This window comes from Salvelinus fontinalis, chromosome 2 (assembly GCF_029448725.1).
Source record: "Salvelinus fontinalis isolate EN_2023a chromosome 2, ASM2944872v1, whole genome shotgun sequence".
In the NCBI taxonomy this organism is placed as follows: domain Eukaryota; kingdom Metazoa; phylum Chordata; class Actinopteri; order Salmoniformes; family Salmonidae; genus Salvelinus; species Salvelinus fontinalis.
This window is the reverse complement of record NC_074666.1, coordinates 77,237,491-77,248,793: the sequence shown is the minus strand read 5'-3', so window position 1 is coordinate 77,248,793 and position 11,303 is coordinate 77,237,491. Positions and strand designations below refer to the sequence as shown.

General features: G+C 43.8%; 1 protein-coding gene across 1 annotated transcript; it reads left to right on the top strand.

The window, feature by feature from the left end:
• The first annotated feature begins 55 nt into the window (after positions 1-55).
• LOC129826967 (uncharacterized) lies at positions 56-10,617 on the top strand. Its single transcript, XM_055887914.1, has 2 exons — positions 56-201; positions 8,035-10,617. Exons 1-2 carry the CDS (start codon positions 180-182, stop codon positions 9,990-9,992), a joined length of 1,980 nt encoding a protein of 659 aa, XP_055743889.1. The 5' UTR covers positions 56-179; the 3' UTR covers positions 9,993-10,617.
• The last annotated feature ends 686 nt before the right edge of the window (positions 10,618-11,303 follow it).

The window sequence follows — 11,303 nt, the reverse complement described above, 5'->3', positions numbered from 1 at the left end:
CATCTGCCACTAGACGGCGCCAAAGGTGTGCAATCGACAGTCATGAAGTCATATTTCCCCCCCACTGTTTTTGGTTAAACTCATTGGACTGTTACCGAACAGAGAGAGTAATCTCCGCCATAAACACTTCACCAACGCAACACAACAAGAATGTACACGTGAAGCTTAATCAGACAGAGATGTCTAATTTCTTGGAATCGGGTAGGCCAAGGTTTTTTTTCCTACATATTTATTGACAGTTTGGAACATAGCATTTAGCTAAATTAAAACTCATGCAAATCTAGCTAGCTAACATTAGCTAGCAGCATGCTGTCAACAACGGAGCTAGCTAGCTGACGTTAGCAAGCTTTAGTCTTTCATATTTATACTTGTATTTAAAGAATAGGAAATAGTTAACCAACGTGCTATTTGAAGGTTGATCTTTTGGCACTGTTTAGTTAATGATTGTGCTGTCTCTAGTCAACGTTAATAAAGTGCTGTTTTTCACAAGGGAAAACAAAGCTGAACAATCTGCGGCGAAAATTAGTTGAACATTCCTGACTGTTCTTCACCAGCCTGTCAAAGAATGGTGTGAGTTTAGGCCTACGCCAAGTTATGTAACGTTAATGCAGAGTGGATAGATTAGGCTAATTGCTTAAAAGTGTATAAATATTAGGCCTAGTCTCTCAGAACGAGTGTAGTTTGCAAACTGTTCAGCTGACAACTGCACATATGAACCTAGCCTAAGTAATGTCAGAATCAGCTGCTTGTCTGTCAACCAATTATTTATATATAAAATAGATTACTGACGAGCGTTGTTTTGAAGCCACCTTGGCACTTAAGCAGTGTAAAAAATATTTAGGAAGCTACAGAAATACATGTATTGTCTACACTAGTTTTTTCCACGTTTATTCTATTAGACACGTTAATGCATACTTTGAAATTATATTATGTAAGCTAAATATAAAAATCATTAAATATATTAACATATTCCTTAAAGTCCAGGTAGCAGATAATGGACCCTGTCATATATTTATGTAGTTGGTGCTGTATATTTAAGCAATAACGCTCGAGGGGATGTGGTGTATGGCCAATATACCACACCTGTGGGCTGTTAAGGACGATGCAACGAAAGTGCCTGGATACAGCCCTTTTGCCATGTACAACAAACCCCATAGGTTCCTTACTGGTTACAACATAATTAGAACAGTGAACAAGTAATTTTGTGTCATACCGTGGTGTACGGTCTGATATACCACGGCTTTCAGCTAATCAACATTCAGGGCTCAAACGACCCTGACTATTATAAACTGGTGGGTTCAAGCCCTGAATGCTGATTGGCTAAAAGCTGTGATATGTTAGATCGTATACCACCGGTATGACAAAACATTTATTTTTACTCTTCTAATTACATTGGTAACCAGTTTATAATAACAATAAGGCACCTCGGGGGTTTTTGGTATTCATTAGTTGCATGTTTTGTCACAAAAAATGACGTTTGTTTTGGACTGATGCCCGACTGAGCATTCTACTCAATGCATCGTCAATGAGCGCTGATGAAGATTTCATCAAAAGGGCATTACAGTGGCTTTGAAATACAATGCCATTCAAAAGGAGGCAAATTATTAGTAGGAAAACCTTACGTCATCATTTTGATGTCACCAGATTGACTTCAGATGCAGTATAACTTTAGCTAGCTAAAATTGGGGGGACACACCGGATTTTAGCTATATAGCTCACGTTAGCTTTTTTGACGAACTTTCCTAGCTAATGACATTGCCATCTATCTAAAGTAAATTTGACGACATGATAATGCTGGCAAAATTGTTTCCTACTAAATATTTTACTACTTTAGCAATTTAATTGTATTTCGAGGCAGTAGAGTGTAGTTTAACAACTGTTAAGACCAGTCATTCTGGACGGAGACTAATCACCACTTTAGGGCACCACTATGGTGCCGCTGATGGAGGAGGTTTGAGAACGTTCATAACAATGGCATGACACGACCGAGTGACGGAGGTACAACCTATGGATATGGACAATATACCAGGCGCTCTGCGTTGCATCATGCTTAAGTACAGCCCTTAGCTGTACCACACCCCCCTGAGCCTTACTGCTTAAATATAAATGGGTTCTAACTTGAAAAATGCTTTGTTAGTTTATAATTGTACAATTTATGCTCCCTGTATATAAGATAGTCATTTTAATGACTTGCAGCGTGAGCCTACTGTACATGGTAAGCTGGTGCGCACCAAGTTGTACTTCACGTTTTAGCATGGAAAACGGTTGTGATGATTTTTCTACAATATTCACAACATATTGACATAATCTTTATTGAATAAAAATCTAATTTTGGCAATTACATGTGGAAAACGTAGTTGAGTGAACAATATCAAGCCAGCAGCAGATTAAACAGAAAGTGAATTATCTCCTCCCTCTCTCCCCGGTTTTAGCTTGCGGATATCACTGTCTACCTGGCTAGGTTTAGAATATATTATTAGCCCGTACCAGTGACAAACTTGGCTATCTTATCGACATATGGCAGTACACAAAATCATATTTTGCCAGCTAGAAAGAAACAGCCACAAATAAATTCAGGAACGGATGAAGAGGATAGCTAGCTATAGCAAGCTAATGTTAGCTGATGCCTCTTTAACAAGAAGTAACTGTGACAACATTGAAGTGTGGTATACTGCAGGGCTGCCGGCTATGGCCATTATTGTTTTCTGTTTTTACTAATGACCTTCCACTGACCTTGAACAAAGCATGTGTGTCTATGTACGCTGACGACTCAATAGTATACACCTCGGCTGCAACAGTAAAATAAATAACTGACATGCTTAACAGAGCATTTTTGGGACAAATCACTCGCTCAACACTAAACCTATTTAGATCTATTATTGAATAATGTGTCGATTGAGCAAGTTGAGGAGACTATATTGCTGGGTGAAAGCTATCATGGATAGAAAGCTATCATGGTAAAAACATAGACCACGGAAGGTTGTTGGCACCTTAATTGGGGAGAATGGGCTCGTGGTAATGGCTGGACAGAATCAGTGAAATGTTATCAAACACATGGTTTGATGCCATTCCATTCGCCACCATTCCACCCATTATTATGAGCCGTCCTTCCCTCAGCAGCCTCCACTAGTATAGACTCAATGGTTGCTAAAATGGGAAGAGGTATGTCCATGATAGGGCGTTGCTCTGCCTTCTTGACATTTCAGTCCACCAGACAAGTCCTACAGGCCCTAGTTTTGTCGCACCTGGTCAACTGCCAAGCTGTGTGGTAATGTACAGCAAAGAGGGACATAGGTAAATTGTAGTTGGTCCAGAACAAAGCCGCACATATCGCACTTAGATGTATACTTAAGGCAAGTGTCAGTAACATGTATGTCAGTCTCTACTGGCTCAAAGTTGAGGAGAGATTGACTGCATCACTATTTGTCTTTGTGCGAGGTATTGATGTGTTGAAGGTACCGAACTGTCTGTTCATGCAGTTGGCACAAAGTTCAGACACTCATCGGTACAACACAAGACATGCAACCAGAAGTCTCTTCACATTCCCTAGGTCCAGAACAGAGGCTGGGAAACGTACAGTATTAAGTAGAGCGGGGCGGCAGCGTAGCCTAGTGGTTAGAGCGTTGGACTAGTAACCGGAAGGTTGCAAGTTCAAATCCCCGAGCTGACAAGGTACAAATCTGTCGTTCTGCCCCTGAACAGGCAGTTAACCCACTGTTCCTAGGCCGTCATTGAAAATAAGAATTTGTTCTTAACTGACTTGCCTAGTTAAATAAAGGTAAAAAAATAAATTAAAAAAAGAGCCATGACTACATGGCTAGCAATACAATCAGATAAAATAACACCTTACTGCACACAGGGGACTGTGAAGAGAGTCATTTGATATACAGTGCCTTCGGAAAGTATTCAGACCCCTTGACTTTTCCACACTTTGTCACGTTATAGCCTTATTTCAAAAAATATTAAATTGATGAGGGAAAAAACAATCTACACACAATACCCCATAATGACAAAACAAAAACAGTTTTTTAGACATTTTCGCAAATTTATGATAAATAAAAAAACATGTAATTTAAGTATTCAGACCCTTTACTCAGTATGTTGTTGTAGCACCTTTATCAGCGATTACAGCCTTGAGTCTTCTTGGGTATGACGCTACTAGCTTGGCACACCTGTATTTGGGATGTTTCTCCCATTCTCTGTAGATACTCTCAAGCTCTGTCAGGTTGGATAGGGAGCGTTGCTGCACAGCTATTTTCAGGTCTCTCCAGAGATGTTTGATCGGGTTCAAGTCAAGGCTCTGGCTGGTCCACTCAAGGACATTGAGACTTTTTTCCAGAAGACACTCCTGCGTTGTCTTGGCTGTGTGCATCGGGTCGTTGGCGTTCAGGCCAAATAGTTCAATCTTGGTTTCATAAGACCAGAGAATCTTGTTTCTCATGGTCCGAGATTTATTTTGGCCATCTCCAAGCGAGCTGTCATGTGCCTTTTACTGAGGAGTGGCATCCATCTGGCCACTCTACCAAAAAGGCCTGATTGGTGGAGTGCTGCGGAGATGGTTGTCCTTCTGGAAGGTTCTCCCATCTCTACAGAGGAACTCTAGAGCTCTGTCAGAGTGACCATCGGGTTCTATGGTTACCTCCCTGACCGAGGCCCTTCTCCCCCGATAGCTCAGTTTGGCCGGGTGGCTATCTCTAGGAAGAGTCTTGGTGATCCAAACTTCTTCAATTTAAGAATGATGGAGGTCACTGTGTTCTTGTGGTCCTTCAATGCTGCAGACATTTTTTAGTACCCTTCTCCAGATTTGTGCCTCGACACAGTCCTGTCTCGCAGCTCTACGGACAATTCCTTCAACCTCATGGCTTGGTTTTTGCTTTGACATGCACTGTCAACTGTGGGACCTTATATAGACAGGTGTTCCTTTTCAAATCATGTCAAATCAATTGAATTTACCACAGGTGGATTCCAATCAAGTTTGTGAAACATATCAAGGATGATCAATGGAAACAGGATGCATCTGAGCTTAATTTCGAGTCTCATAGCATAGGGTCTGAATACTTATCTAAATAAGTTATTTCTGATGTCTAAAAATCTATTTTTGCTTTGTCATTATGGGGTATTGGGTGTAGATTGAGTGAAATAATAATTGAATCCATTTTAGAATAAGCCTGTAACGTTACAAAATGTGGAAAAGTGAAGGGGTCTGAATACTTTCCGAATGCACTGAATGTAGGCTATGTGTGACGTTTTAAATGAATGTTGTTCAGTCCTTGATTAATAATGTTCTATATTATGTCATGTTTCCGTTGGACCCCAGGAAGAGTAGCTGCGGCTAATGGGGATCCTAATAAATACCAAATCCTAAGATCTAAAAATAAACTTTCCCAATGAGTAAAATTCACAATACACCCCTCCAAAGAAAGCCTGGCTCCTTTTTCTGAAATGCCACCAGATCCATGATGGAATACATGGCCGAAGTGTTGCGTTTCGCTTTAGCCCGCCATCCACACACACAGACAGTTGCGTTCCCAGCCACAGGGCTCTATACAGAAACAAACAAGTACAAGCCTATCTATAGTATGATAGCAGTTAGCTACCAATAGCTGGCAGACATGTTAATTTGGTTACTTTAGCATTAATCATTTGACTGAAGCCCTCCTTTCATTGTTGATAGCCATGGAAGTGTTTAATTTGCGTCGCAATAGAGGCATACTCACATTTGCATAGTAAGTGTTGCTACACCCTGCTACCACACAAAGCTTGGCCATCTTGATGAATAAAAATGCAATTGCTAGCTAGCTCCATACCACTAACACACAAGTTATGTTTTTATTATTAGTTTTACCCACGAGTATATGAAGGATGAGCATGCATTTTGATTTCCTCACTGTGACGCTGACCGCGGGGAGTTGTGGGATTGTTTCTGAAGTTAGAGCTGATGTTGAGAGAACCACTTTAACCCAACTTTTAGAACAATATTACAGTATTATAAAAATTGATTTAAGAGTTTGTAATTTGGAAAGGTTTTCTTGTGGTTTGTCTAAGTGACTATTATATGCGTTTCTGTCATTGAGAAATAGCTGCTATATGCCTTTAATGTTTACTTTAAAAAAGATATACACTGCTCAAAAAAATAAAGGGAACACTTAAACAACACAATGTAACTCCAAGTCAATCACACTTCTGTGAAATCAAACTGTCCACTTAGGAAGCAACACTGATTGACAATAAATTTCACATGCTGTTGTGCAAATGCAATAGACAAAAGGTGGAAATTATAGGCAATTAGCAAGACACCCCCAATAAAGGAGTGGTTCTGCAGGTGGTGACCACAGACCACTTCTCAGTTCCTATGCTTCCTGGCTGATGTTTTGGTCACTTTTTAATGCTGGTGGTGCTTTCACTCTAGTGGTAGCATGAGACGGAGTCTACAACCCACACAAGTGGCTCAGGTAGTGCAGCTCATCCAGGATGGCACCAATGCGAGCTGTGGCAAGAAGGTTTGCTGTGTCTGTCAACGTAGTGTCCAGAACATGGAGGCGCTACCAGGAGACAGGCCAGTACATCAGGAGACGTGGAGGAGGCCGTAGGAGGGCAACAACCCAGCAGCAGGACCGCTACCTCCGCCTTTGTGCAAGGAGGAGCACTGCCAGAGCCCTGCAAAATGACCTCCAGCAGGCCACAAATGTGCATGTGTCTGCTCAAACGGTCAGAAACAGACTCCATGAGGGTGGTATGAGGACCCGACGTCCACAGGTGGGGGTTGTGCTTACAGCCCAACACCGTGCAGGACGTTTGGCATTTGCCAGAGAACACCAAGATTGGCAAATTCGCCACTGGCACCCTGTGCTCTTCACAGATGAAAGCAGGTTCACACTGAGCACATGTGACAGACGTGACAGAGTCTGGAGACGCCGTGGAGAATGTTCTGCTGCCTGCAGCATCCTCCAGCATGACCGGTTTGGCGGTGGGTCAGTCATGGTGTGGGGTGGCATTTCTTTGTGGGGCCGCACAGCCCTCCATGTGCTCGCCAGAGGTAGCCTGACTGCCATTAGGTACCGAGATGAGATCCTCAGACCCCTTGTGAGACCATATGCTGGTGTGGTTGGCCCTGGGTTCCTCCTAATGCAAGACAATGCTAGACCTCATGTGGCTGGAGTGTGTCAGCAGTTCCTGCAAGAGGAAGGCATTGATGCTATGGACTGGCCCGCCCGTTCCACAGACCTGAATACAATTGAGCACATCTGGGACATCATGTCTCGCTCCATCCACCAACGTCACGTTGCACCACAGACTGTCCAGGAGTTGGCGGATGCTTTAGTCCAGGCCGGGGAGGAGATCCCTCAGGAGACCATCCGCCACCTCATCAGGAGCATGCCCAGGCATTGTAGGGAGGTCATACAGGCACGTGGAGGCCACACACACTACTGAGCCTCATTTTGACTTGTTTTAAGGACATTACATCAAAGTTGGATCAGCCTGTAGTGTGGTTTTCCACTTTAATTTTGAGTGTGAGTCCAAATCCAGACCTCCATGGGTTGATAAATATGATTTCCATTGATCATTTTTGTGTGATTTTGTTGTCAGCACATTCAACTATGTAAAGAAAAAAGTATTTAATAAGAATATTTAATTCATTCAGATCTAGGATGTGTTATTTTAGTGTTCCCTTAATTTTTTTGAGCAGTGTATATAATCCTACTTTCCCTGCTAGAACAACAAAAAACACTTAAATACATGTAATTTTGTCCTAGAAACATTTAATTGAAATACTGTTGATGTCCATTCATTCCTATGAAGGATTGCTTCTTCTGGGGAGTGCCAATATGGGTGACCGGTGGCTTCAAAGCCTGTCATTGGCCAATATATATCTATATCCCTGGATTGCTAATGATATGTATCTATCATTGATGTCAACATATTGTTTTTATATGATACATGTATTTTCTATGTGTTTGCTAAATCTGCAGCTAATAGTACTGTATAGCTGTTTCGTGTCATTAGAAATTAAACTGTATTTCCATGTCCATCCAGGAAGGAGAAGAGGGGAGGGAAAAGACCCAGATGACTTTTCGGAGAGCAAGGAGGAGACTGTGTCCTTAGCCACAGAGCTCCGTCTTGTCCTGATCGGAAAGACAGGATCAGGGAAGAGTGCCTCTGGGAACACCATCCTGGGCCGCAGGCACTTCCTGTCAGAGCTCCGCGCCAGCTCAGTCACCCAAGTCTGTGAACAAGGCAGCGCAGACCTGACTGAGGAGGAGGAGGAGGAAGGACAAGGAGTCAGGAGGAAGAGGACGAGAGTGGAGGTGGTAGACATGCCAGGTTTTGGAGACACACGCTTCGATGCTGAGCAGACTCATTCTGAAATAGCCAAGTGTGTGGCACTGTCTGCCCCAGGCCCCCATGCATTCCTCCTGGTGATCCCACTGGGACGCTACACTGAGGATGAGGACCGAGCCGTGAGGGAGATGGTCCATATATTTGGGGAGGGGGCGGTCCATGACCACACACTAGTCCTGTTCACTCGTGGTGATGACCTAGAAGGTAGGGGGATGGAGGGGTACCTCGGAGCCAGCGCCCCGGTGGAGCTGAAGGCCCTGATAGAGAGGTGTGGGGGCAGGTACCACGTCTTCAACAACAGAGACCCAAGTGACCTGCACCAGGTTGTAGGGCTGCTGGAGAAGGTGGAGAGGATTGTGGAAGAGAACAATGGAGGCTTCTACACCAACTCTATGTTCAGAGAGGCTGAGGCTGCCATCAGGGAGGAGCAGGAGAGGATGGTGAGAGAGAGAGGGGAGGGAGAAGGCAGGGAGAATAAGATGGCCAAAAGACGGAAATGTGATCTAGAACAGAGTGGGAGTGAGTGGGATGAGAAGAGGGGGGCAGCTGTGGGAGGTTCAGGATTAAGGAAGAGAGACCTAGAGAGAGGAGGAGTAAATGAGGAGGGATGGAAGGTGGAGAGATGGACAGAGGAGAGAAAAGGATGTGCTGTTAGCCTCCCGAGGGACAGAGGGGACAGGTGGAGGGAGCTGTTCAGGACCAGGCGGCGGGGCAGCGACAGGGCCTTGAGTAGGAGGCAGTCTTTCCTCTCTGCCCTGGGGCAGTTCAGGAGGGAGGCCGCCCTTTCTGAGAAGGTCCTAGAGAAAGTGAAGATCCTGGTGGCTGCTGGAGCCACTGGCATGGTCGTGGGGGCAGTGTTCGGGGCGGCTGCCCCTCTAGCTGCAGCGGTGGGAGCTGCAGCCATGGGGAACACTGTGGGCTTTGCTGCTGGGCAGCTGGCTGGGATGTCGGTGGCAGGCGGCACAGGGATGGGAAAAGCTGTGGGCGCCATAGTGGCAGCAGCCACAGGGAAAACAGCCATGGCTCTCGGGGCAGCGACCGGAGGAGTACTGGGGGGATCTGTGGGCGCCCTAGCTGGGGCAGAAGCTACCAGTCCTGGGGCAGCTGCCTTGGATGCTCTAGGGCAGGTGAGCCTGATTGGGACTGCAGCAGTAGGAGTTGCAGCAGGGGTGGGTGGTGCCATGGGGGCAGGAGCGGCCCTGGGGGCTGCTCTGGAAGGTGCAGCTGTCAGCACAACTGCCCTGACAGGGGTGGGCACCGCAGCAGGGGCAGTAGGTGTGGCTAATGCTACTACTATTGGCTCAGTAGCAGCTGGGCAGCAAGCAGTGGCCACTGGGGGCAGTGTTGCAGCTGGAGCTGTTCAGTGTGCAGCCGCCGCTGTGGTAGATGGGGTGGCTGCGAGTGGGCCGCTGATTCAGGCCGGTGGGGTGTGTGGATCTGCAGGGCGGGTTGTTTCTGGTGCCTGGGGCTCCATGGGAGCGACAGCGTGCATTATGACAGCGGTGGCAGAGATAGGCAAGGCTGCAGCGGGAATTGCCCTGGCAGGAGGGCTGGTGGTGAAGGTAGTGAAGGAGAGGGTCAGGAACAGCAACAGCTCAGCAGACGCCAACTACACAGAGAAGAAGTCCTATGAGATCTACTGGAACAAATAAAGGACAGTTAGGCCTGCAACACCACCAGACCACAGAAGAAAAATATACTCTCAGGACCTTTTAAAATGTGGATTCAGGTTCAATCATTAAGCAACTTATCACAATTATCAATAAAAGCACATTGCTAGTCTTTGTTCCTTTTACTGGCAGTGGATGGTGTGATTTCCTCTATTCACTGTTAATAAACTATAACTCTTCTGCAGTGAAGTATCTTCCCAGAATATTACTGAACTATCATTTTAGCTTTGTTCAAGCACTTACCGTGGTTATTTGAGCTTTTTAGTATGCACTACACCATTTGTGTATTTACTTGTGATCCTATAGTTAATTTTTATTTCATTATAGAATATGGTTTTCCACTGTATTCAGTCAAATTAGTAGTTTACTGTTTTAATGAAAGACAGTTATCTATTTCTGCATGCAGATTTTCATAAATCCACTGATATAATCTACAACTTTTTAGTTGGGTCCAGTATTACAAAACATATTTTTTAGCTCTTATTCACAACTGAAATGATATACTGTATAACACACATTCACATTATGTATTCAGTTGCAGTGTTGTGGCTTTTTGAAGGGGAAAGAATTGAAATGCATAATAAAAATAAAATCTGATAAAAATGTCTGTCCTTGTCACTTTTTCTTTTATACAGATCAACATTAATATTGAGTGCACAGAATAAATATGAATTAATACAAGGATGTGCGTTTTAAGGAATAGTATGTCACCCTCAGCTCAGTTGACACACCAGGGAATTAGACTTTAGGCACACACACAAAGGTGACTGTGTTTAGTAGCCGTACTGAATCTAATCAAATGTTATTTGTCACATGTGCCAAATACAACAGGTGTAGTACTTACAGTGAAATGCTTACTTACAAGCCCTTAACCAACAAAGCAGTTTTAAGAAAAATACCTAAAAAAATAAAGAAATTAAAGTAACAAATAATTAAAGAGCAGCAGTAAAATAACAATAGCGAGGCTTTTTACAGAGGGTACCGGTACAGAGTAAATGTGCGCGGGCACTGGTTACTATTTCATTTATCTTTATATCACACTCAGGTCGCTGACATACTAACAGTCATGCAACAAGTAACTTTTTTTCATGAAATAAGGCAGTATTTCTTGACTTTGTTGAGAATCTGTATAAAATGTTACTTGTGTTTACAAAATGTAACTAATGTATTTATACTTGAGGTCAGTTTCATACCGTCTAACAACTGGATTTTTTTCACACAAACATGAGAATATTAATTTATAATTAGTGATTTTTTAAATTGTTATTGTGTAATTCATATCCTGATGGTAGG

Coding starts and splice junctions, on each gene's coding strand:
- LOC129826967 (XM_055887914.1), top strand. CDS start 180: ATGTCTAATTTCTTGGAATCGG. Junction 202..8,034: donor GTCTAATTTCTTGGAATCGG/GTAGGCCAAGGT, acceptor ATGTCCATCCAG/GAAGGAGAAGAGGGGAGGGA.